Source organism: Microtus oregoni, unplaced genomic scaffold (assembly GCF_018167655.1).
Source record: "Microtus oregoni isolate MIOR12 unplaced genomic scaffold, Mior012 000015F_ref0000493, whole genome shotgun sequence".
Lineage (NCBI taxonomy): Eukaryota > Metazoa > Chordata > Mammalia > Rodentia > Cricetidae > Microtus > Microtus oregoni.
This window is the reverse complement of record NW_024543074.1, coordinates 36,199,751-36,225,547: the sequence shown is the minus strand read 5'-3', so window position 1 is coordinate 36,225,547 and position 25,797 is coordinate 36,199,751. Positions and strand designations below refer to the sequence as shown.

The following is a 25,797-nucleotide window of genomic DNA, read 5'->3' as shown; positions in this document are numbered from 1 at the left end:
CTGCTGAACTGTCTCTGCGGGCCCTCTTCAGTGGTGTCGTATTTGTTATCAATACCTCTAAGAAAAATGTATTCCATCATCAGTGCTGTGAACCTCTATTGCCTTAAGCATGAATTTGAAATCATTGGTTTTGTTCTCCAAACATCCATCTATCTATCTATCTATCTATCTATCTATCTATCTATTATGTATACAACATTCCTTCCTTGTATGCTTGCATGCCAGAAGAGGGCACCAGACCTCATTATAGATGGCTGCGAGCCACCATGTGGTTGCTGGGAATTGAACTCAGGACCTCTGGAAGAGCAGTCAGTGCTTTTAACCTCTGAGCTGTCTCTCCAGCCCCCATCTCCAAACTTCTTTCCCGTGGATTTTTTCTGTTTCTTCAGTTCACTTGGTTATAGTCTGGTGAAACAAACTGATTTTAGGTCCCCCCCCACCCCATTTTAGGACATTTGATATCTGTTATACTCTGCAATTATCGCTTAATGAGCTCACCACCTGTAAGTAGCTTTGTGTTTTTTAATTAATTAACAGTGTTTAACCATTCAGCAGACTACCGTGTAACTAGCTCTACGATGGGTTTGTCTGTTTTTAGAACTGAGGACAACGAGATAGCTTTAGAAGGCCTTTTGTCTGTTTTTAGAACTGAAGACAACGAGATAGCTTTAGAAGGCCTTTTGTCTGTTTTTAGAACTGAGGACAATGAGATAGCTTTAGAAGGCCTTTCTTCAGTTGTGCTGTTTGGTCCTTGAGACACAGTCATGATACACGCTAGAATTGTCGACATGTTTTCACATAGTCTGCCCTTCGAATTTTTAGCCTCTGGAAACGTGTGCAGATCCCCTACCAGTTAGAAGAATGCCTTATCATTAGCCTGGAGAAAGCACTCATCACCTGTCCCGATTTTGTTGCGCAGTCTTCCTTTTCTTTGGGGGGCTTTCGTTTCCTTTGAGCCACTGGAAGCCGTGCTTTACCGGTTTGTAATAGGTGGTGCTGAGTCCTGACCAGCTGTGTCTATTTCAGTTAGGAAATGTGTCTTAAGTCTCATTGCTACACTGTTGCTGGCGGCTTGTACTGAAGTCTTTGTGAGCTCACAGGGGTTCTCAACTGTTGTAGGAGTCAAAGGCAGGAACTTAGGGACTCTGCTGCAGCTCGCCCATTCAATCAGGGAGCAGTAGTGGCACTGCCCTGGGTGTAAGTGATGCTGCAGTAGGGCCAGCACAGACCCAGACCAGCTTATTCTCACCTGCCTTTTACTTGGGGGTGTTCCTGGGTTAGATCTTGTGGCTCGAGAGGCTGGGGACTTGGCTATCGAGAAAGCAGAGCATTTCCCTTCCAGCTACAGGCAAAGCCCTAGCTAGAGTGTGGTAGTCACTACTGCTAGAGGCATTTTTATTTTCGAGGATGAGTAAGAATATTAGATGCGTCCAGTTAATGTAGAACCCTTTCACACATTTAAGGCATAGAGTTCACTCCCAGCTACAGGCAAAGCTGCAGCCAGATGTGGAAGTCACCACTGCTGGAGGCAAGCTGCTGGCTGAGCTGGTTTCTTTTTCAGCACGAGTAAGAAGATAGGTGCACAGAGTTCATGTAGAACCCTGCGCACTTTTATTGACATCCCCTCCTGGTTTATAGTTATTGCAGGCAGGCATCTTTAATTGTCCACCTTTTTGATAAATCCAGTGTATTCTTGTCCCGCCCCCATTCGTTTTTCATTAGTTCATGGGATAATTAAGTTATACAACTTACATACACCTAACATCTGTCTGGGGACAAACACACCTGACTCTTAGGACACAGACAGCTCAATGCTGGGGGCAGTGGTGCACAGGTGCCTTTGAGGGGAACCTACTTCAGCAAAGTATTCACCTTGCCAAGGGTGTGAATGTCTGAAATACTTGGGGCGTATTGGCTGTTTTGGTGGATTGGTTATCAGAAGAGTGTTCAATATGTATTACCAGGCGGTCTTCTAGAGCCACACCCTTCACCAGACCATTTTCCTGCTCCGCAGCCTGCTCACTAGGGAAGACACCTTGACAACCTCTTGCCTAGATTCATGTGATCTCACTGCAACCGTATCTCTTTCCCCCATTGGTGCTTTGTGATTTTCTCACAATCAAGCCTTTGTTCACCGTCCCGAACAAAGAAGAGCCCAGAGCTGGGCCTTGTTGTTCAGGATGTGGGTGTCCACGCCAAGTGCCTGCTCATCCCTCAGTGCCCTCCTGCCACTGCAGACAGGCACGGAAATGCTGGTCACTGAGAAGAGAGCAGCCCATAGGCGTCATCTCCTTCAGAAGCTCTTTCTGGAGCAGCTCACAACAGGATGTGCTTTTCTCTTTAAAATCACACTCACCATCTCCTGCCCTGTCTGCTTCTCCTTCCTGCTTAACAGTCCTTGATTGCTTTGAATAAAGTCCAGTTCTGGAGGCAGACAGCTCCTGGGTCAGAGCAATGCCTCCACCCCTTCTCCTCTTTACAGCCTGCCAGACTGCAATCCTGATGATTAAATGCAGTGAGGGCCCAGGTCTCTTAGTTAGAAAACAATACAGTCTGAAAGCTTTTCACTTATCTTACTTGACTGCGGGGGGGGGGGGGGGGGGGGGGGGGGGCACTTACATAGCATAAAATTCATCTAAGGCATGCAGTCCCATGATTTTTAGTAAATTGGCCAAGTTATGACTGTCATAAGCACATTTGTCAGTCCTCCCTCCTTCTGTTTCTGGTCACCCGGTTTCTACCACCAGCTCAGGCCAGCCACGGATCTGCTTCCATCTGGATAGAACCTCCCTGCACAGTATCTGCCACTTCCCAAGCTGGAGTAGTTCTAGCCCAGTGTGCAGTCACTTGCCTAAGGAACCTTCTGTCTAAGTCAGTCACTTGACTTTGCCACCTTCTGCTCATGCTCAAGCATCACTTGGCTTTCTTCTTGTGTGAACCTGGTCCTTGTTCAACAAGGGGACTATGCTCATTGGGAAGCCGAGCTTATTTTCCATCTCCAGAAGGTGGGAAACTTGAATAATGTAACACGCAAAATTAATACTGAAAATTATTTACTGAATAAGGTAATCAACAGCCTCTAAGATGCCGACTATGTTGTCCTCTAGGGTTTGGAGCATAGTGCACATAAAGCTACTTTAATACTTTATTTTAGAGACATGGTCTTTCTACATCTGACTGTCCTGGAACTCACTATGTGGACCAGGCTGGCCGCAAACTCACAGAGATCGCCTGCTTCTACCTCTCAAGTGCTGGGATTAAAGATGTGCACCACCATGCCCAACTATTATTTTTAATTTTGATAAGGAAAATGGAATTGTTTTTAACTAAAACAATTCATGCTTGATAGCTTGAAAAGTACAGAACAAAATGTCTTTTTAACTGTTTCCTTTTTAAAATATTTTTTAAATGTGTTTTTTAAAATAGGGTGTTTTATCATGGGTGTCAGGTCCTCTGGAGCTGGAATTAAAGAAAGTTGTGTTTCCAAGAAGCTGCTGGGAATTGAACCTGGGTTGAACCTGGAATTGAACCTCTTGGGAAGAACATTGACTGCTCTTAACCACTGAGCCATCTCTTCAACCCCTTAACTATTTCCTTTTTAAAAATATAAATATAACATGATCTAAGTATTACTGGGTCTGGGCATATACCCAAACCTCTGAAGGTGGGGACTCCAAAGGTTTGCCATGATGTATCATAGTGGTGTAACAAGTAACAGGTAGAGACAGTTCACGTCTCCATTAACAGATCTACAAATGGATGCAATGTGGTATGCTATACAACAACAGAACATTTTTGGCTAGCGATGACTTAGCAATTAAGAACAGTCCCTCTTGCAGCCAGCTTAAGTCACCAGCATCCACAATGGATGTTTTACCAAGACCTATAACTCAAGCTTCAAAGGAGTCAACATCTTCTTCTGGCCTCTGTGGGCCCCTGCACACATATTCATTCTCTCTCTCTCTCTCTCTCTCTCTCTCTCTCTCTCACACACACACACACACACACACACATTTACACTTTTACTTTTTTATGAGGCAGATTCTTAGTGTGTCACCCTTACTTGCTTGGAACTTGCATTATAATTAAGGCTGACCTCAAATTCACAGAGATCCACTTGCCTCTGCCTCCTGTATGCTGGGGTTAAAGGTATGTTCCGCCTACATTCAATTTTGAAAAAAAAAAAAGAAGGAAATCCTGGTACATTCTATAACATGGAAGAGCCTCAAAGGCGTTGTATTGAAACACACCAGTTACAGAATGGCAGGTGTGATATAAGTCCACTCCTGTGAAGTATCTAGAAGAAAAAAATCTAAATACACTAAATAGAACAGTGTTGCCAGTGGTTGTTGAGGAAGGAAAGGGTTTTGTGTTTAATAGCTATAGAACTTCAGTTTTTCAAGATAAAAAGCATTCTGGAGCTGGCCTGTGGTGGCGATTGCACAGCAGTATAAGTAGACTTCCCACTGTGAAATTATATACAGTTCAACATGGATAAATTGGTGTATATTTATCCCAAGACAGGGTTTCTCAGCCCTGGTTGTCCTAGAACTCACTCTATAGATTAGGGTGGCCTCCAACTCACAGAGATCCACCTGCCTCTGCCTCTTGAGTGCTGGGATTGAAGGTGTGCACCACCACTGCCTGATTTTACCTCAGCTTTTAAAATAAACGTGGTAGAGGGTGGCTCAGCAGTTAAGAGCACTTGTTGCTCTTGCAGTGGACACAGGTTTGGTTCCCAGCACCTACATGGTAGCTCACAGATACCCGTAAGTCCAGTTATAAGGGACCTTATGTCCTCTTCTGAATCCTGCAGGCATCAGGCATGCACAAGGTACATACATATATGCAGTCAAAGCACTCATATACATAAGATAAATTTTGAAAAGAGATTTGTAGGGAAAAACTGGAAGATATTTTTAAAGTTAAAACATTATCTAAAAGACTCCCTTTTGGAAGTAACCTGTATTAAAACACTGTGATTATTTTTCTAAACCTCGGAGAAGCCTCTGGTAACCATTTTTCTGTATCCTGTCCTTTTGAGATTGTCTTTTCCATATTGCACACATAAATGAGATCATGCGGCATTTCTCCATGTCTGCTTGCTTCACTTAGCAAATTATGCCAGTTCCAGACATGTTGTTTTTTTAAGATTTATTAATTATGAATACAGTGTTCTGTCTTCATGTATGCCTGCGGGCCAGAAGAGGGTGCCAGATCTCATTACGGATAGTTGTGAGCCACCATGTGGTTGCTGGGAATTGAACTCAGGACCTCTGGAAGAGCAGCCAGTGCTCTTAACTGCTGAGCCGTCTCTCCAGCCCCACACATGTTGTTTTTAATGAGATAATTTGGTCTGTTAAAGATTACATAGTATTCCACAAGGTATTTTTCCATTTTTTCTTTATCCACTGATGGGCATTCTTTCATTGACTGCTGTCAGTAAAGTTGCAATGAACATAGCGTATAGATATTTCTTTAAGACATCAATTTCAACTATTTTGCATACCTGGAAATAGGATTGTGGGCTATATGGTAACTCATCTTTTTTGCTTTTGATGAGCCTCTATACTATTTTCAAAGAGGTTATACTAATTACAACCCCACTAACAGTGTATAAGGTTCTTTTTTCTCTGTATCCTCACCAACATTTGTGGTTTATCACACTTACCATTATCCTTTTGGTGATAATAGATATCCTCAGAGATGTGGTGATGTGTTGTGGTTTTAATTTGCATTTTCTTGGTAATTAGAGATTTGAGCATTTTGTCAAATGTCTGTTAGCTACTCGTATCACTTGAGAAATGTCTCTTCAGATCTATTGCCCATTGTCAAAGAGATAGCGCTCCATTCTTCATGGTGGTATACCCCTTTTGCCTGCAGAGGCTGGCAAATCTCTGTGAGTCTGAGGCTAGCCTGGCCTACAATATGGTGAGTTCCAGGACAGTCAGAGTTACATAGTGAGACCTTGTCTCAAAAATAAGTAAATAAAATTATAGATTGATTTTTGTCTTCTCATTTTAATAACAAGTTTTATGGACAGAAAAGATTTTAAAACAACAACAACAATAACAGGGTCCTATTATGAGCCCAGGATAGCCTTGAAAGCATCACAGTCCTCTTGTTCCAGTCTCCCAGCTACTGAGATTGCAGGTATAGCCCCCATACCTAGTTTCAAATCATTCTTTAGAGAGTCAAATACCCATGGCAGCTTTTGTTTGAGAAATTAATGCTTTAGTCATTTAGTCAGATTGGGAGTACATAAATTACTGAATTGTGAGACTACCCCTAGTTATCAATTTGACACAGTAAGAAGAGGGAACCTTAATTGAAGAACTGCCTCCATCAGATTGTGAACCTGTCCGTGGGGCGTTGTCTTGAGTGTTAGTTGATGTCGGGGAACCTAGTCTTCTATGAGCAGTGCCTGGGCTGTATAAAAAAGGCAGGAGAATATGAACTTGGGAGCAAACAAAGCAGCAGTGTCCCTCAATGATTTCCTCTTCATCCTTGTTTGACTTCCCTCAGCAGTGGACTGTGACCTGGAAGTGCCAGCCCAGTAAACCCTGCCTCCCTCGAGCTGCTTTTGTTGGCTGTGCTGATGTATCCGCAGATGAGCAAACTAGGGCATAACTGAATCTCTAGGTGTTAGGTACCAGCGATGCACAGGTGAGGCAGAGGGACCTCTGCTGCTCAGAGAGACCCCAGTCTCACAAGGAAGGTTGGTTAGAATAGGAGGAAAGATAAGCATTTATTTATAAAGTCCAGAAGTCCAGTGAAAGAGAGTACTGAATTCTGCCAAGGAGATGCCTAAACAAGAATTTTAAGAGTGTTAGTTGTGCCCACTTAGTAAATAAAATTGTATCATAACCAAATATCATATACTATGTGGCTCAATTGATAGAGATTAATTTCCCATAGTTCTAGAGGCTGGGAGTCTGAGGTCCCAGTCCCAGTTCTGATGAAGATTCTTTTCTTAAACAAGGTGACTTCTTACCATGTCTGTGAATGCAAAAAGAAGAGAGATGTCTTTCTCCTTTTAAAGCTACCAGTTAGAGGAAGGTCCCACCATTAAGGCCTCATTAAACCATCACACTGGAGGTTGCAATTTCAGCAGGCTCTTTTGGGGTGGGGGGCACAGTCTGGTTCACAGAAGATAAATAGGCACCTGCTGGGCAGCCAGGCTATGGATGGGTAGTGTCAGGTCCAAAGCACAGAGGCTTAAGACAAACAGGCTATATTTTCAGAACTACAACCAGGCTTGAAGATTCTAGAATATAAAGTAGAAAGCATGCCGCACTTTTGAAAAAGGAAGTTGTATGAGTGGACCCATGTGCCAAGCCTAAGAACTGAGGACCTCATCTCAAATAGAGAGGGAGGTTGGGGAGAGCTTTTAAACAGAGACAACATAAAGTCAGATTTGCATTTTTGTTAGTTTATTTTTTAATTTTTAAAATTATATTTATATATTTTACTTTATGTGAGACTGTTTTGCCTGCATGTATGCTTGTGTGTATGCCATGTGTGTCCTTGTTGCCAGCAGAGGTCAGAGGAGAGCATTGGATCTTCTAGAACTAGAGTTAGAGATGGTTGTGAACCACCACGTGGGTGCTGGGAGTCGGGCCTAGATCCTCTGCAAGAGCACTAAGTGCTCTCAATTGCTGCGATGCCTCTCCAGCCCTTGCAGTTTTTTCTAAAGTTGGAATTGGAGCTGCAAAGCTAATGCAGTCAACCTTGAAAGCAATGAAGGCCTGCACTGAACAGAGGCCGCAAAGCCAAGAAAGAGGTAAATGCTAACCCGTGCTAGGAACATGAAATACAGAAGGGATGCAGTATGGCCAGATGCGGGAGTTGAGAGAATCTGAGGAGGCCAGGTTGGGCTGTTGTCTGGTTTTCATAAAGAGGTTTGGTAATGGCGTGCTTGACATTTTACAGGATTAATAAAATGACTCATCCATTTCCAGACTCTTCGGATAAGCTGGGGACGGCTTTGTAAACAGAAGCTGTGCCACTCTTAAAATCTTTGTAGACTCAGGGTTTGTCTCCCATAAGAGAATGATTTGAGGAAGTCGACCATCTTTTCTGGATCCATTCTTCACCTCTTTAAAAATAGGGAGGAGGGCTTGAACATGATGCTGTGTGGATTTTTGTCCAACTCTGTCCTGGATGGTTTATTTTCCTTAGTCCATGCATCTTAGAGCTCTGCTAGGTTTTGTAGATCACAAAAGTAAATGTGATGCTTGTCTTCAACCAAATTGTTTTGTGGAAGAAATCAGTTCATGGTATTACCACTAAAACGGAGTAATGTTATTTTTTTTTTTTTTTGGTTTTTCGAGACAGGGTTTCTCTGTGGTTTTGGAGCCTGTCCTGGAACTAGCTCTTGTAGACCAGGCTGGTCTCGAACTCACAGAGATCCGCCTGCCTCTATTTTATGTAAACAGTAAACACTAATAAAAGCATTATATATTAAAGGGATGATTTATGTACAGCAGAGTCTGTATGTTCATTCATCTGTCCATCTATCTATTCATTTATTCATAAATTATCTAATGAAAGTTAGTTTGGCGGGAGGGTAATAATTAGTGAACAAAACCCACCACCACTTGTGGATGGGCACCATTTCAGTTTCAAGTCTCTATCTTTTGAAAGTCAACCATTGTTTGAAAATATGAAGTATTAACTACCAGAAACTAATGGTCGGTAAGTTTTAAAGGTGCAGCATTCTGACTAGCAAGCACAGCAAAGTCTCAGGGCACACTACTGCAGGATGTGAATCATTCTTTGGTTCGGAATGTCCACATTCTATATACTGCCTTCCTGTTGGTCAGTTAGCAGCCATCTTCCTTATCAGATTCCTGTCACAGCATTACAATGCAGTGTGCTAGTGACCCTTATTTTAACAATGGCCGAGAGCATGGGAGTAGTGATACTGGTAATACAGATATGCCACACAGATACCATAACGTGCTTCCCTTAAATAGAAAGTTGAAAATTCCCAAAAGGACAGGAAAAAAAAGCATATTCTGTAGTTGCAAAGTATTGTCATTCTCTAGCTGTGCCTAATTAATAAATAAAGTTTTATCTGAAGTGTGTACTGGAAGAAATGTAGTATAAATAAGACTGCAGTTTCAGACATTCACCGGAGGTTTGAAACTTACCCCCACGGGATAAGTGCTGCTATACCCAGTGGCAAAGAGTGTACGGGAGTTCACAAAGTCGGGAGTGCGTTTGTTGGTCTGTGATGAGAGCAGCCTCTCTGAATAGGACTTTCAGGCCCAGATCTGGGGATGAGTCATAGGGTCTATGCAACATGAGTTTCTGGGGGAAGCGTCCTCCAGGAAAAGGAAACAGTAAGTGCAAGCCAGCTGTATGGGTGGGAGCTCAGCCAATTTGAGGGGTAGTGAAGAGGCTGAGGAGGTGGGTCAGTTGCAGGGGAGAGCAAAGACTTACTCATTTGGGCTCGGATTAAAAGGCACCACTTCCTTATTACAAACAGGGCCAGGAAAAAGAGAGAGGACACTGTTTCAGAGGTGGTTACAGAAATCCTGGTAAGAGGTGACAGTTGCTTGGCCTGTAGGGTAGCAGGGATCTGGTGAGTTCTGAGACAGGCTGAGCTTTACAAAATATCCAATCTATATGACAGGATTTGCTGATAGACTGGATGTGAGAGGAACTGAAGTTGTTGATCTGAGTCAGTGGAAAGATGAAGTTTTTAATTATGGAGATAAAGAAAATAAAAGAGACACACATCTGTGGAAGAAAATCCAGCCGTTCCATTTTGTTCTGATAAAGTAGGGTTGCTTTTTAGACCTTTCAGAGCACTTGCAAGAGGTGCTGCCAAGAAGGCAACGAACTCACAAAAGTCTGTGGTTCAGAAGAGGGGCCAGGCTGGCCACACACTGGTAGAATTTAAAGACTACATGGTGGAGCTCTAGGGTACTCCAGGGTCTAGAGGTGAGAGGAGAAGGACCAACAGAGAGAGTGCGGCCACCCAGAAGATGCAGCCCAGGGGAACTGCTCTCTAAACTCGAATCTCTAGAGCCATAGAGAAGCCTGCAGCTCTCACACCTCACCAGACACGTTTCTGTGTGTGGATGCTGGTTCACAGAGGAGCTCAAGACTGATCAGAGCAGAGAGCATCAGTGAAGATGAGATTGTGTATTTACTCAAAGCTCAGGGACCCAGGAGAAGGGGTGGGAAGAGTCTCAGAGTGGAGGCCAGTCATGGAGGAGAACCACAGTAAAACATGCCTTCTGGACATACAAGACTGCCACATGCATGAACTCATGGCACTATAGCTGCTCACTCAGGATCGAGCCTGTCAGCATTCTAGCAGGGAGGGGAGAGGGGCTGGTTCCCTAACTGAGAAACTATAGACAGTTTATAGCTTCGAGGGGCAGAAGAGAGAGCTTTCTTTAAGGGTGTGGCCTTTAAGAAAGGCTACAGTGGATGACCCACATCTAGACTGTATGTGAGCAGTACAAATTGGATTTGATGGATTATTTAAAAAGAAAAAAGACAGGCTGGGCCGTGGTGGGGCACACCTGCACACCTTTAATCGCAGCACTTGGGAGGCAGAGGCAGAGGCAGGCGGATCTCTGTGAGTTCTGTGAGTTCAAGGCCAGCCTGGTCTACAGAGCGAGTTCCAGGATGGGCTCTGAAGCTACACAGAAATGCTGCCGTCTTGAAAAACTAAAAGAAAGAAAGAAAGAAAGAAAGAAGACAAAAGTAGGGGACTTGAGTAGGGAAGGGTGGATCTGGAAGGAGTTAGATGCAGGAGTTGGGGTGAATGTGGTCAAAATACATTAAATGAAATTCTCAGAGAATTAGTAAAAGTAAAAAATAAGTTAAAAAACCAAACAGTGTTCCCTCAGCCTGGGTAGGTCAGGCCTTTAATCTTAGCACTAGGGAGTCAGAGGCAAGTAGATCCCTGTAAGTTCGAGGCCAATCTGGTTTATATAGCAAGTTCCAGGAGAGCTAGGGCAACATGCAGAGACCTTGTCTCAAAACAACAACAACAAATACCACCAACTAACCAACAAACAAAGTGGTGTTCCTTCAGGCAGGGAAAGGACCAGCCATTTCTTCCGTTATTTTCTTATTCCTATGTATCGTCACTGTGAGGGTTAGTTAGGTCTGGCTGTTTGAACTGTAGGATGAAAGATGGACAAGGTCATTTCCATAGAACCATTCATTTCTGACAACAGTTTCTGCTTCTGATTGGCACTGGATCATGGGCAGGACTCTGCTTGGTTTTCTTCCCCTGTTCGCTGAGAGTTGTTTGTTCCACATTCATTCATTGCTCCGTTTAGAAACATTTATTGAACCTCTGCCCTGCGTTAACACTAGGTTTTCCTTGTTCAGATCTTATTTCTCACGTGCAAGACCTCACCTTGCCCATGGCACTGGGCTTCAGCCTGCCACGGTGGGGTTTTTCCAGCCTACCTTGTCCAGCTGCAGCTCTCCGCGTGGGCGGGTAGAGAGAGGCCTGAAGTCGGTCAGCCGACAAAGGGCCGGGAGGGGCTTTGGACACTTGGAGCGGTATGCAGATGAGGGGGCGGGCCTCTCCTGACAGACAGCAAGGAGTTGAGGTGGGCGGGCCGCAGGATGCAGATGAGAGGGGCGGGCCACGCCAGGCAGACACTGAGGAGCCCAGGGGGCGGGTCTCGCCTGACAGACCACAAGGCGTTGAGGGGGGGTGGTGGGCCGGGTTAATCAGGCGGGATGCAGATGAGGTGGGCGGGGTCGCGCCTGGCGGGTAGTGAGGAACCCAGGGGCGTGGTGTATGCAGATGAGGGGGCGGGGTTCGCCCGCGGGCGCGAGGAGCGGCTCTCTGGCCGCCGGGAACTGGAAGGCGCTCTGCTCTTTCTTTGACTGGAGCGGACCAGCGTCCGCCGCCGCTTCGGTAGCCGGAGCAGGCGCGCGCTGCGGCACGGCACGGCAGCCACTCGGTCCGGGGCCTGCCAGCCCTCGGCCATCGGAGTCTTCCGAACATGGGTAACCACTCGGCGAAGCTGGAGGAGCCCGAGCCAGGTCTGTGGAGTGCGGGTCGCGCCCCCTCACCGCCACGCCCTTCCCCCCCACCCCGCGCAGGGGCGCGAGGCAAGGTGAACTTCCCGGGCGGTGAGTCTCCGCTCTGGAATGCGCTAATGGGGTTGTGAAATTACCTGTGCTCGCCGGGCGGCGGGGCGGGGCGGACGCTGCAGGCGGCAGTCCGGCAGCGGGGACCTCCTGTGTCCCCAGTCCCAATACCCTCCCCCCTCAAAGCTAGGGGGGCATCTGAGATGAAAAGTGTGGCTTGGCAGTGCTTTTCTGGTTCTTTGTCCATTTTGCAGTGTGCTATTTGCATACCGTACACTTTCTGGAGCCCCATAGAAGGTGGTGACCCGTCAGCTGATTTGATTACTCGTGCTCAGACCAAGGACTTGATTGTGACTTGCTTCTGACCCAAAATAATCTGGGTCTCTTCTAGGATGCCAGAAACTTATCGGTTTATCAACTTTTTATTTGCTTGGAAATGAAGCAAGCTCGGTAGGGAGTCTGTTGGGTTCCGATTTTCATCTTCTCTTTGCTCTGACTGGACTCGCTCAGGTTTAGATGCTGAATACGGCGGGTGTATTTAAAATAGCAAAACTGTCGTGTGAATTAAATGGGATTTAATTTAGCCGCAAAATGGCATCCTGGCCTATTGGAAAGATTTTGTGGCAGGTTGAGTAGTCAGAACTATTAAATTTTTTCATAGACCAAGCCTCTTTTATTATGTTAAAAAAAAAAAGCTTCCCGTTTGTTTAGCTTTCTGACTCTGCTTATGCCCTCAACACTTTTCCATTTACTGCTTCTTAAGAAGGAACACACTCTTGGGACACATTTTGTGCACGTGGACCCTCCTTAGGCACTGCTAACTTGTTTCTGTTTGTTTTAGACTTAGGTCTCACAGCGGGAACCCCTCTGCCTGGGTAAACAACACAAGCAGATTTTGATGCGATTCTGACCTTACTTGGGCAGGGGTGCCAGATAGCCCAGTCTTGCTTGTTAGAGGGTGTCAAACGCAGGACTGCTCTGAGTGCCTCAAAGCAGCACCCCTGGAAAAGGAAAAGCGATCATAGTAGCTTTCAAGTGTTTCACTTGGAAGGCAGTTATGCTTCCTACTGTCCCACCAAGGCTGAAGCTGTTAACTTGAGAGCAGTATTGAGACTCTGAGGTGAAGTGACTTTGTCCAATGACTTGTCTGTCCTTTGAATCTGGAGCAGTGCTCCACATATAACCCCAATCATCTTAACCTCCATTCATAGCTCTCCATTCACACCCCAGCCCCTTTGCATCAGCCTTCCTGACGCTTGGGTATACTGGACTGTTAGACCAGCCATTGCTCGAAACTTTGACAGTCACTCTGGAATCTGAGGGTGAAGAAAGAGTAATCTTGGGGTGTGCTACAGTATAGACTACATAGGAATCTCACACAGCAGTTACTTGAACTTCTTTGTACACAATAGCCAATAAATGTAAAATAAAGATAATTGATTGTTCTACTGAGAAAAGCTGGGATGAGCTAACTTGTTGATGAATTGGGTAAAAGGTATATAACATTTAAAAAATACCTGTCAGTGTCAAAGAATTGTGAGAAACTATTATTTCCTTTACTTAAAAAAATGACACTGTTGCTTTTGCTGGTCAGTTGTTTGGTATTCCAGTTTCCGAGAGCCCTTATGTTTTAAAGCTCTCCAGTGACTAGGAAGTCAAAAGATCTGTGTATGCCAGGGGCTTGTTTTATCTTAATGTTTGTGTCGCTCTGATGGAAGTCAGGGCTTTGCACATGCTAAGCACATGTGCCACCACTGAGCTCTGTCCCCAGCCCTTTGTTGTGGGTTTTCAAAGTGAGTATAATTTCAGAATGGGAATTCATTATAACTTGCTGCAAGGAGAGATACTTGAATGGAAATCTTGGCAAAGGCTTTAAAGACTGGACTCCTGGCTGCAGGATAACTGTAACTTCAGTAAGGCCTTCGGGAAATGCTGTGAAACTTACCAGTGAGATTCTTGAAAGGAGAGCTCTGTGCAGGATGGATGTGCAGTTGTTGGTGCAATGGACTAGAATTTGAACAAGAACTTCTGCAAAAGACCAAAGACGAAGGTGGTGGTAGGAAAGGACTGGGAGCGGGAAGAGGCAAGAACACCTGAGTCTGAATGTCACCAGTTCCTCCACTGTGTTAATTGTTTCCTTAGGGAGCTGACACTCAGGATTGCATGAGATTTGTCACAAGAAGTAAGAGCAAGGAAGGCAAAGGAAAGAGGAAACGGAATTGATGAGGGAAATCCCTCAGATGGTAACACAGCTCAGGGAGAGCCTCGGAGTCAGAATGAAGCTGATCTCAAGTCTTAGCCTGCAGATGGGTTCTGCCACAAAACTAATCATTGGCAGAGATTTTAAGCTTTCTGCCCACCAGTCTCTCTTTAGTCCTTCTTCTGTGGGGGGTCATTGGCCAGAAGCTGCTGGGGGGCAGTGTGTGTGTGTGCGCGCGTGCAGGACTCCTCGAGTCCTGGTGGCGCCTGAATGGTGTGTTCCTTCTCAAATAGAGATTTTAATGATGTCTCTTTAGTGCTAGCTGGCAACAGTACCTCAGATGTTTGGACAAGGAGGTTTTATTTAAAGGAAAAATGAGGTTGAGTGAGATGGGTCACTGAATTAAAGGGCTAGATACCAAGTCTTGTTTAATTTTTATTTATTTATTTTTGTTTTTTTTATTTTTATTTATTTATTTTTTTTGAGACAGGGTTTCTCTTTGTAGCTCTGGTTGTCCTGGAACTCACTCTTTAGGTCAGGCTGACCTTGAACTCACAGAGATGGCCTGCCTCCGCTTCTCAAATGCTGGGATTAAAGAAGTATGCCTCCACCAGCTGTCTAGATACCAAATCTTAACAACTTGAGTTCAGTCCCCTGGAATCCACGGGAGGAAGGGGAGAACCAGTTTGTGCGAGTTGTCTTCTGACCGCCCCTCCACCACATACAAGTAAACAAATATATTAGTAAAGAGTAAATGAATGCATCCTTCTCTGAGACCCCTTCTGCAGGCACGAGAGGGCTGTTTGTATAGGCCCGTTCTTCAGGCAGTGCTCCTCCCTCCTCAGAGGGGTGTTTAGGCAGAACCCAACTCCTCAGCTGCTGTGGTTGCTGCTTTTATAGCTCTATGACCAACACAATGGCAGCAAGGTTCTCCTATGTCTGTGGTCTTCTGAGTTAGTTCATTGTAACTTACTGTGGTATTGGCAGGTTAAAGTTCTGGGAGCTGGAGAGATGACTCAGCTGTTAAGGGTACTTGCTACTCTTCCAAAGGACCCTGGTTCGAATCCCAGTATCCACATGGCAGCTAATAACTCTAACTCCCAGATCTGACACCCTCATACAGACTTAGCTGCAGGCAAAACATCAACACACATAAAATAAAAGTTTTTAAAAACGTTTATTAAAGAAAATGACAGAAGTTTCATGTTTAAGGGCAGGTAGAGCATGGTGAAGGCTACATCCCTTACTTGCTACAGGGTCTAGTTAACAGCTCTTCCCTTTCCAGGGAGGTTGCCACAGGGCAACAGTCTGTACTGTTTAAAGGCATGTAGGTAAAGCGATGGACAAGCCTAGCCAGCTTGGAGTTGTATTGACCCAGAGGGAGGGGTGCCATTTTACAATTTTACCTAGAAGGTGAGCTGAGAAGGCTCACTTAGTCATAGTACAAGCTGAGGTATCCATGTAATATTTGTTTTAAATTTTCATTGAGAGCTTAAAATGAATATAAATGATATAAAATGAAAGACGTTTCCTTCTGTAGTACCTTCCTTGGGTCACATGCCATTCACTGTAGTTAATGTTAACGATTGTTACAGATGAATTTCCAAACTAACTTTAAGACAACCGGTTTATTTTCTTTTCTTGTCTCAGTAAACTATGAGCTAGGGACCATAGGGGGAGTTATTGGCCCCTACGTTGTCATGGATATGCCCACACTCAGGAAGTATGGTGCATCCTACAGGAGGGTTTAAGGGTTAAGGATGAGAGGTACATGCCATTTCTGCCTGCACTTAATATGCTAGATAGCCACACAGCTCTAGACACCAGGAGACTGGAAGTATCTCTGCAATGGCCAGGTGGAGGACAGCATGGCCAGTGGCGAACACTCAAAGTCTATTTGCAGATGTGAACCTTCTCAACCATATTGTGTCAATATTTCATTATAAGATTTTAAATCTGAACTCAGAAGGCAGAGGCAGGAGAATCTCTGAGTGTGAGGTCAGCCTCTTTTATAGAGCAGGGTCCAGGACAACCAGAACTGTTATACAGATAGACCCTATATCGATAAAAGTCAATAAATAATAATTTTTAAAATCTGAATAGCTGAAAGGCATCTATATAAGTTTATGCTCCTTTATCCATGTTTGTTTCATTCCTCTGCCCATCTATTCTTCTCTCTTCATCTGCTCATCTTTTTGTTTCAATTTGCTTTTAAGACACGATCCTATATGTTCACGTTGAGCTGTGTAGCTGAATGTTGAACTTAAAATCCTGCTGTTTCACTTCCCAAATGCTGGCCTTACAAGCACATGGGTTTTTTGCAGGGGTGAGGATCAAGGTCAGGACTTTGTGTATGATAAGCAAGCACTACCAATTGAGTTAATCCCAGCCCCATTGTCTGTCTGTCTTTCTTTCTTTCTTTCTTTCTTTCTTTTTCTTTCTTCCGTCTCTTTCTCTCTCTCTCTCTCTCTCTCTCTCTCTCATTTTTCCTTTTTCTCTGTCTCTTTCTCTCTTTCTTCCTGTCTCTCTCTCTGTCACCCGCCGCTGCCCCCCCTTCTTTCAATGTTGCTCTGGCTGGCCTTGAATTTACTACTTATACCAGGCTCACCTTGAACGCAGAGATCTGCCTGCCTCTACCTCCCTAGTGCTGGTATTAAAGGTGTGTGCCACTGTGCCTGGTTCCATTTTATTTTTTCATACAATTCAAAAACATTGTGGTTATCTCTACAAGTCTACATAATATTCTTTATCTGTACTGTTTTTGATTATCTTTCATGGTTCACCGCTAATCTTTGCTGTAAAAGTAGAGGAACTAAGTGCATTTTCAATATTATATCTCTTGTGCTCAATTTCTGCAAGTTATATATAAATTGTGATTGCACCACATAACAATTCCAGGTGAGCCAAGGCTACATAGTGAGACCCTATCTAAAAGAAAAAAAAACAACCTAATTCCATTGTTAGTATCAAAATACACATGGTGGCTGTACAGATGTTCAGTGCTAAATTTTGATATATTTTTATACCTAACTTGGTTTTATAAACTTTGGTATGTTTTAACAGGATTCAAAGTTTCTCAAATGAGAGGGTAGACCTTTAACAATGGTAAAATCATAATCCTAAACTAGTACACTAGCCGACAAAACATTGGAAGAATTTAACCATGTGTCATACACAAACTATTTTTCCAGGATGATCATAGAATGGTTAAAATGTTGACCCGTTCTAAAGACAGAAAGCATCATTAGAGTCTTTTAGAGAATTTTTACTGGTCACTCTGTGATCATAATGCAATAAAACTATAAATAATAAAAGTTGAAATTTTAAAAATTATTTGGAAATTTTTGACTCTCTTGGAGTTTAAAATGGCTCTTACAGACCATTTAGAAAAGAATTTGAAATACTGATGAAGTTACAAATGATAAGCATAGCTGTTCTTCTGAAAAGTTTTATTATCAAGTATGAAAAAAAGGAAAAGGAATGAAATCAGTACTAGAACATTTGGAAACAGCCAGCGGAGCAGGATTGGTACTGCAGAACCTGTGTCCTAGCCAGCGGGAGGACTACTTAGTTCAGGAGTTGCAGACCAGGCTTGACAACTGAAAAAAGACTGTCTTTTCTACTTTTCCCTGTCCTTAGCATGTACACATGGATGACACTTAGTGTTTGTTGGATAAATATGGGAGAACAGAAGAGAAAACGACTGAAGTGGAAGAATGCTGAAGTGAGTTTTTGTTAAAACAGTAAAGTAGAGGGCTGGAGAGATGGCTCAGCGGTTAAGAGCATTGCCTGCTCTTCCAAAGGTCCTGAGTTCAATTCCCAGCAACCACATGGTGGCTCACAACCATCTGTAATGGGGTCTGGTGCCTTCTTCTGGCCTTCAGGCATACACGCAGAAAGAATATTGTATACATAATAAATAAATAAATAAAGAAATAAATAACAGTAAAGTAGATAAAGCTACACTTAGATTCATCCAGAAAAAAATAGCTCCAAGTTAAATGTAATACATGGGGTGGGGGTCACAGTCAGTAAAGTGCTTACTGTGTAAGCTTGAGAACCTGACTTTAGATCCCCAGCACCCCCACACAAAGCTGAGCAGAGCAGCATGCACTTGCAGACCCAGCATCAGGGAAGATTATACAGAAAGGGCTCTGGGCCCCACTGGTCAGCCAGTCCAGCTGAATCCACAAACTCTGAGGGACACTGTCTCAAAAAAGGTGGTGGCAAGTAGTGTCCCAGAGTGGAGATCTCATTTTGAAAAACGAGGTCAAAACATGCGTGCATGCACACACACACACACACACACACACACACACACAGAATTCGTGTTATAAGGGATGTTAGAGGGTTTTGTTTAAGGTAGAATAAAAAATAAAAATAGATTTTGATAACATTTTCCAGAGAAACAAAATTTAACGAAATCAGTAAGAAACAGGTCTGGGAGTATAGCTCAGTGAGAAAATCTGTGAGTAGCGTATGTGAGGCCCTTATGAGAGAAGGGAGATGGGAAGGAGATGGAGGAAGAGAAAAGAAATTAAATATTTGTACACACATGGGATCTTGAAAGATACCAGAAAATGATTTCAGAATACCCTGAGCCCAGATGGTTTGATAGATTTTTTTCACTTGTGAGGAAGATGGACTTTTCTATGCTAAAAAGTAGTGTGACATTCTGTAAGGATGTTGTCTTGCAAAGGGGGTAGTAATGATTTGATGTGTGTGTGTCAATTATTTCGTACTTGGTAATTAACAGAAAGCGTGGAGTGACCGTCAGGTCTGTATCTGTTGTTAGGAACAGATCAGATATAAAAGGAAGTGAGCTAAGGTGCCTTTCCTGTTCGTATGGAGACTATTTCCCTGGAGCCATAAGCTAAAATCAATCCTTTCTTCCTTGAGTTGCTTTTGTTCATGTTACTCTATCACAGTGACAGAAAGGTAACTAAATACACAGTCTAACTCAAAGAAGGGTTGGGATTTTGCCTTTTTGAATTTTTGTGTGGATATTTATAATCCTCTGAATTATTTAACTCTTTTTGAAATTTATTCTTTTATGTGTCCAAATATTTTGCCTCCACATATAAATACATATAAATTATGAGTACCATGTGTGTCCTGGTGTCCTTGGAGATCAGAAGGGGGCATTTGGATCCCCTGGAACTTACAGGCATTAGTGAGCCAGCACGTGGGTGCTGGGAATCAAACCTGAGTCCCCTGTAAGAGCAACAAGTGCTCTCAACCAATTCTTCAGCCCCAAATTGTTTTACTTTAAGAAATTTTTCCTGTGGCTGTAGTGAGGACAGAGTGGCTTATGCGTACTGCTGGTGCCTGTGTAAACACGTGCAAGGCTGTACGAAACCTTGTGACGGCTTCCATGAGAGTGCTTCTTCCAGGACATGCTGCAGCTAGCTCAGCCTCATGTTAGCCTCCTACCTCCTAATGCCATCTTCTTCCTACATTCACCGTCAACATCTACGCCCATGGATGCCAGGTGCCCAATTGTGTCTTAATTCTCTGCATAGTCCCCTGGGTAAAGCTCTACTGAACTGATGGCAACTCTCCCTCATATTCCTAGGGAAAATTTGAATTCTAAGGCAAAGAAGGTAGGTGTACGATAAGGTTTAATGTGATTGGCCAAATGTTTAAAGATTTTAAAGAATGATTTAATATTATGATTTTCAGAAAAGCTTGTGCATAGTAGGTTTTCTTTATTTCAGCACAGATAATAACCTGTCCATTGCCTCTCTTATCCTTGTCAGAGGACCCCTGCTTCCCTGGGTTTTGGTAACTCATGTGGGTTATAGATGCCCTTTTGTTAGTATCTTCCTCTGCTCACTTTCTTTTTTAATCTTCTTACTTTAAAACAATGGGTGTGAGTTTGTTATAGACAGGGTCTTGTTCTGTATCCCTGGTAACCTGTTTTTGCTTTGTAGACCAAGCTGACCTTAAACTCTTGGCAAACCTACTGCCTCAGCCTCCTGAGTACTGGGATTATGGGCATGTACCTTCATGCCCAGAACAATTAGTCTTGTTTCCCTTGATCCTCCCCTTATTTCCATCGTATCGTCCCAAATGTAACTGTATTGTGCATAAATGTTAACAGTTAGGGCTTAGGATAAACCTGGAGAAGTAAAGTCACGGATTTGACCCAAAACTATAGTGAGTAAAGAGCTAGTGCGCATGACCTCCAAAGCTCTTGAAAATCCTCTTGTTCTATATGCCAGAAAACCCATTTCTCTTCTCTAATGGGTCTTGTGTTTCTCCCTAACATTAGCAACAAAATTGGAAAAAAAAATCTTGGAGGTCAAATTATCAGCAGTTTAACCTTCTGATCTCAAAACAGATAAAACAAAGAGACTATTTACAGTGGTTATAAAAGTATTAGGAAATTATCTATTGATAGACATAATCTGGTCTCTCATTTTCCTTCAGTCTGAAAACAGAACAGGGTGCCAAAGTTACATGGAATTATATGCTTACACAATGGACCTCAGGCTATTAAAAGAAAGTCTCTTTGTTGGTAAACAAATTGTGTGGGAAAGGTACATATCTCTGTGTGCTTATAGGTTGGTATTGTGATTGTGTGATTGTGATTGTGTGTGTGTGCCCCTCACAACTTCCATGACATGTTAATTTCCTTGGGCGTTCTGTTCTTATGCTTTATGCTTTGGTTTGAATTGCTTGTTTTCTTTTATATGTATGTGTGCCTGCATGTGTGTATGTGCACCATGTGTGCAGGTGTCCTGCAGAGGCCAGAAGAGGGCATTAGATCCTTTGGAACCAGAGTTGTAGGAAGGCCATAGCTGTCTGGTTGGGTGCATGGAATATTCATTGTCACATCTCCTGTCTATATAATTGCAGTACTAGAACTTTGTATTAGCCAGTTTGTGTATATATTGTCCTTAAAGTATTGCAAGTTTTCTTTTTCTTTTTCTTGCTGGTTTTTTTTTTTGTTTTTGTTTTTGTTTTGTTTTGAGACAGGGTTTCACTGTGTAATAGCCTTGACTGTCCTGGAACTAACTCTGTAGACCAGACTAGCCTTGAACAGACCAGACTAGCCTTGAACATAAAGCGATCTGCCTGCCTCTACTTCCCAAGTGCTGGGATTAAAGGCTTGCACCACCACCACCCAGCAAGATACCTTTTCCATTAACTGCTTTCTTATCCCTTTTATGTTGTATTTATTGATGTTAATTCTCCCATTGTGGTCTTGCTTTGTGATGCTCTGAGAGCCTCCTGGTACCTGGAGTCAGGCTGCCTTGTTTGTCAGCATTCTGGTCCTTTCTCACTTCTCACCGGCTTCTGATCGCCTCCTGGTGCCTGGACACTGTAACGAAACCTGCCAGACTATGTATATACCTGTTGTTTTTTTCTCTTTTTTATAAAAAAGTATATAGAGCTTGGGTGGAACTCGGTAGTAGAGTGCTTACCTAGCATGCTCTTAAAATTCCTTCTCCGGGGAAACAAGCAAAGTCTATTCCTTCTCGTAAAACTAAGGTCCCAATGACAAACCGAAGCATGAGTCTGCCAGAGGTCACTCAGAGGAGCTAACAAAACATAGGTGAGGGGTTACTTACAGAGGTCTGGATATTCCTCCCCACAACAGGCCACAGCTGGAAAAGCTCTTTCCTCCTGCAGCCACGTAGGTGGAAGCCCTCTCTCCATCTTCCTCAGTCTCTCCCCAAGGCCATGTGCAATTAAGGCAGAGTTGCGTACAACAGGTAGTGGGGACAGCTGGGTACACAGGTGAGGGTCTAGTAACCCTCTCTGCTCCTCAACGAGGAGAAGTAAGCATGACAAGGCCAGCTGGGATAAACCTTTTGCAAGGGGATGCAACTGAATTTCCCAAGTTGGCAAGCCTATGGTTTAGAACAGTGGTTCTCAATCTGTGGGTCACAACCTCCATAAGCGTAACATATCAGATATCCTGCATATCAGATATTTGCATTATGATCCATAACAGTAGAAAAGTTACAGTTATGAAGTCGCAATGAAATAATTTTATGGTTGGGGTCCCCACAATGTGAGGAACTGTGTTAAAGGGTTCCAGCAATAGGAAGGTTGAGAATCACTGACTTAGAGACACTTAATTACAACAAGCACCTGTGAGGTCCCCTGGAACTAGAGTTACAGACAGTTGTGAGTTGTCATGTGGGTACTGGGCATTGAACCTGGGTCCTCTGGAAGAGCCGCCAGTGCTCTTAACTGCTAAGCCATCTCTTCCAGCCCCTACAACTAAGTAGTCAGGTGTAAAGGCACAAACCTTTAATATCAGCACTTGGGAGGTGGAGGCAGGTGGATCTCTGTGAGTTTGAGGCCAGCCTGGTCTACAAGAGCCAGGTGCTGGGATGGGTAGGGAGGGCTTGGGGGAGAGGCTGTGAGCAGATAAGGAGGAGGGAGAGCCCAGAGAGTGCTTTGACTTGAGTCCACAGGAAGTTTCGACAGTGCAGTTGCTTTCATGGTCCCTGGAGGAAATTTAGTCTACTCACCACCGCTCAAGGCTGCAAGAGTCAGGGTTCCGTGTTTGGAAAATGGAATGTGGATTAGCCTGAAGGAGGGAATACTGGGGAGACTTCTGGTGAAGCGGGATAAGAAACGGATTCAACTGAATAAACAGACCTGTTTTCTCTAGGCAGTAAGTTGAATGAATAGACAAAACCCTGGTCTCAGACACTCTCAGCTCCCTTTCGGCTTCCTTCAGCTCGATGGGTTTTAACATTGATAAAACAAGGATTTGAGCTACACTTGCGTCATAAAGACCCTTCCGATTTTTAGAGGTGTATGATTGTCTTCACGTTTTGGGAAATCCAGATTATAAAGCGTTTTGAACTTGTACGTTGTACTTACTGCTGTATCTCCTACGTCGTACTTATACTGCTGTCTCTCCATCGTGACCCTCTGACAATTGCAGGCCAGAAAGGGAAACTTCCAAATAAGGCTCCATGAGTCTGGGGAACAAAAGGGAAACAATAACTAAAAAGCAAGTCTAGCCTTTGCCCTGGAATGAAAAGAATGCAGTCTGTTGGTTGACCTAAAGGTTTCTGTTTTATTTCATATTTAGGTGCAACGGTCAGCTCCGACTGTGTTTTCCAAAGAGGTTTCTTTTAAGATTTTAAAATATTTGCACAATGTTAAGATGATTATATTATCTTAACAGCACTCTGGTCAGTTTTATTTATAAAGCTAATTGTGTCTATGAGAAGTGCTGGGAAACTAAATTCAGAGAAATTAATCTAGGCTCACAATGACCATGGGAGACATTCAGCATAGACTTATCTGATAGAAGCACAAACATTCAGGTCATTGCATGGTATTCTGGATGTCTAAACATAAAAGAATGGTGAAGTAATGATTGCCATTTGATTCACTGTTAATTTGTAGACTGCCATTTTAAACTGTGATTGTCAGGATTAAGCCCCAAAATAGTGAAATGCTCTACAGATAAATGAACAGGGAGGAGTGCAGAATGATATGTGTGCTCATCGTGTTTTTGTAAAAGGGTAACCCAGAGAACACAAAGTGGCATAGCCTGCTGTCTTCCAGAAGTTCTTTACTTTTTTTTAATGAGATCTTTTATTGGGCCTGAGGTCTCTGTGTGTCACAGCTCCTACCATTCCCTTGGCTCTTTACTTGGCCTTTTACAGTTATTTGCCTATCTGCTTCTGTACACAGTTGATTTAAAAAAACATTTTATTATTTGTGTATGTGTCTGCGTGTGTGAGAGGAGGGGAGGTGTGTGTGTTTGTGTATGTATATGTATGTATTATGTGTTCTTGCACATGTGCCTGCCATGTAGCAGTCAGGGGACAACATTCAGGAGCAGGTTTTTCTTTCATTGTGAGTTCTGGGGACCCAACTGTGATTGTAAGGATTATACCCAAGAATGGGGAAATGCTCTTCAGGTAAATGAACAGGGTAGAGTACCTGGCAAGTGTTTTTCCTGCTGAGCCACGCTGCAGGTCCCAGTTGGATTTTTGACTTCTGATTTAAAACCTAAAATAAGTGCTAGGCGCTCAGTGGTTGAACACATAGGTAGCATAGTTACATTCTAGATTCGATCCCTAGGACCACAATAAATAAATAAGGTTAGTACAGGAATTAAATTTTAATTAAAGATGGGCTTTTTAAAAATGATTATTTTATTTTATGTATATAAGTGCTTTGCTTGCGTGAGTGCTGTGAACACTGTGTATGCCTGATGCCCACAGAGGTCAGATGAGCACATCAGATCCCCTGAAAGTAGAGTTGTGGATGGTTGTGAGCCTGTGTGTGGCTAGGAATCAAGCCCAGATCTTTTTCAAGGTCAATAAGTGCTTTTTAGCTTTTGAGCCATCTCTCCAGCCACCAAAGGTGAGGCTTAAAGAAAATAAAAAATTTAAGTGAATATATAATAAGGTTATAATTGATGGTCCTAGTTGCTGTCTAGGGAAATAGGTCTTGGGATTCAGATTTCTGACTATGGGAATAGTGTGTGTGTGTGTGTGTATTGGTGAAGGGAGAGCAGGTGATGCTGAAATGGGATACTTAGCTACCTTGTCCCAAAAGAACTCAAGCCAGGACAGCCTTTCACAGTGTCCCACACATAGTCCAGGTGTTCACACCCCTCTGTCCCATCATCTAGTTGTAAAAATTAGGAAAGTTTAGGGAGAATTTGCTTTTTCTAGCAGTTGTTCTCTTCATTTTCTTTATGAATTCTGATAGCTTTAAAACAAATTATTTTGTTTTTCCAGTACTTTCTTTTTTATGAATGCTTGCTTTCAGGAAGTTGGTTCTATGGCTGACCACAGGTCTTACCTACACATGGCCTGACTGACTCAGGAGGTCAGGCCTGGGCCTTACTCATTCTCTTTCACTCCTTGCTGTAGACCTTGCTGGGACCTGTTTCCTTGGACTTTGTCTGGCTAGGCCTTTCTCTCACCTCTTTTATGCAGATGGCAGGGTGGGGAGGCCAGGTCTTGGCTTGCTTTACAGAGGGCTAAGTGGAGGTCAGTGGCCTCTCAACTATGTTGCTCCCCCACCCCCAGTTCTTCTGTTTAGCCTTGGAGAGGCTAAGTCATGGAGAGAGTGCTTCTCTATTCACTCACCATAGGCCTAACACATTTGGTCTGAGGCCCCTGAACAGGACCCAGACATGCCATGATTCCTGGTTCTGGTACCCTCAATATACCTTACCCTCTTAAAAAACATTTGCTCTAAGTCAGCACAGTGCTTGGAGCTCAGCCATTTGCTGTGGGTGTGAATCTCTTTTGATTACTTTTGTCTGGTACCATTTGTGATCCCTTTAAAGTATAGCACTTTCTTCACCTTGAGCTTTTTCTCCTACTGCTTTTTCTTCCTTTCAAATCTTGCTACAAATATGTAGGAAACTTTCCCAAAGACTGTATCCCAGACAGCTGAGTATTTTCGAGCCTTAACTGTTTTGCATCATGAAATGAAGTGCTGTTGCCTGCTTTATTTCGCCCTCCTCCCAGCAGCCGTCCTGATCAGGAGGCTATTCATGAATACAAGTTTTACTGCTG

At 43.5% G+C, this 25,797-nt stretch overlaps 1 protein-coding gene across 5 annotated transcripts in view; it reads left to right on the top strand.

Moving 5' to 3' along the window:
* Nucleotides 1-25,797, top strand: part of Specc1 (sperm antigen with calponin homology and coiled-coil domains 1) — a 267,140-nt gene that overhangs the window by 99,421 nt on the left and 141,922 nt on the right. Inside the window, exon 1 of one of the 5 annotated variants that reach the window (XM_041664027.1) lies at nt 11,828-12,030. The exons of the other annotated variants lie outside the window; for them this stretch is intronic. Within the exon in view, the coding sequence (XP_041519961.1) occupies nt 11,991-12,030 (40 nt within the window). The 5' untranslated portion in view covers nt 11,828-11,990. Of the gene's footprint in view, nt 1-11,827; nt 12,031-25,797 lie in introns of those variants that run through there. 5 annotated transcript variants of the gene reach the window in all.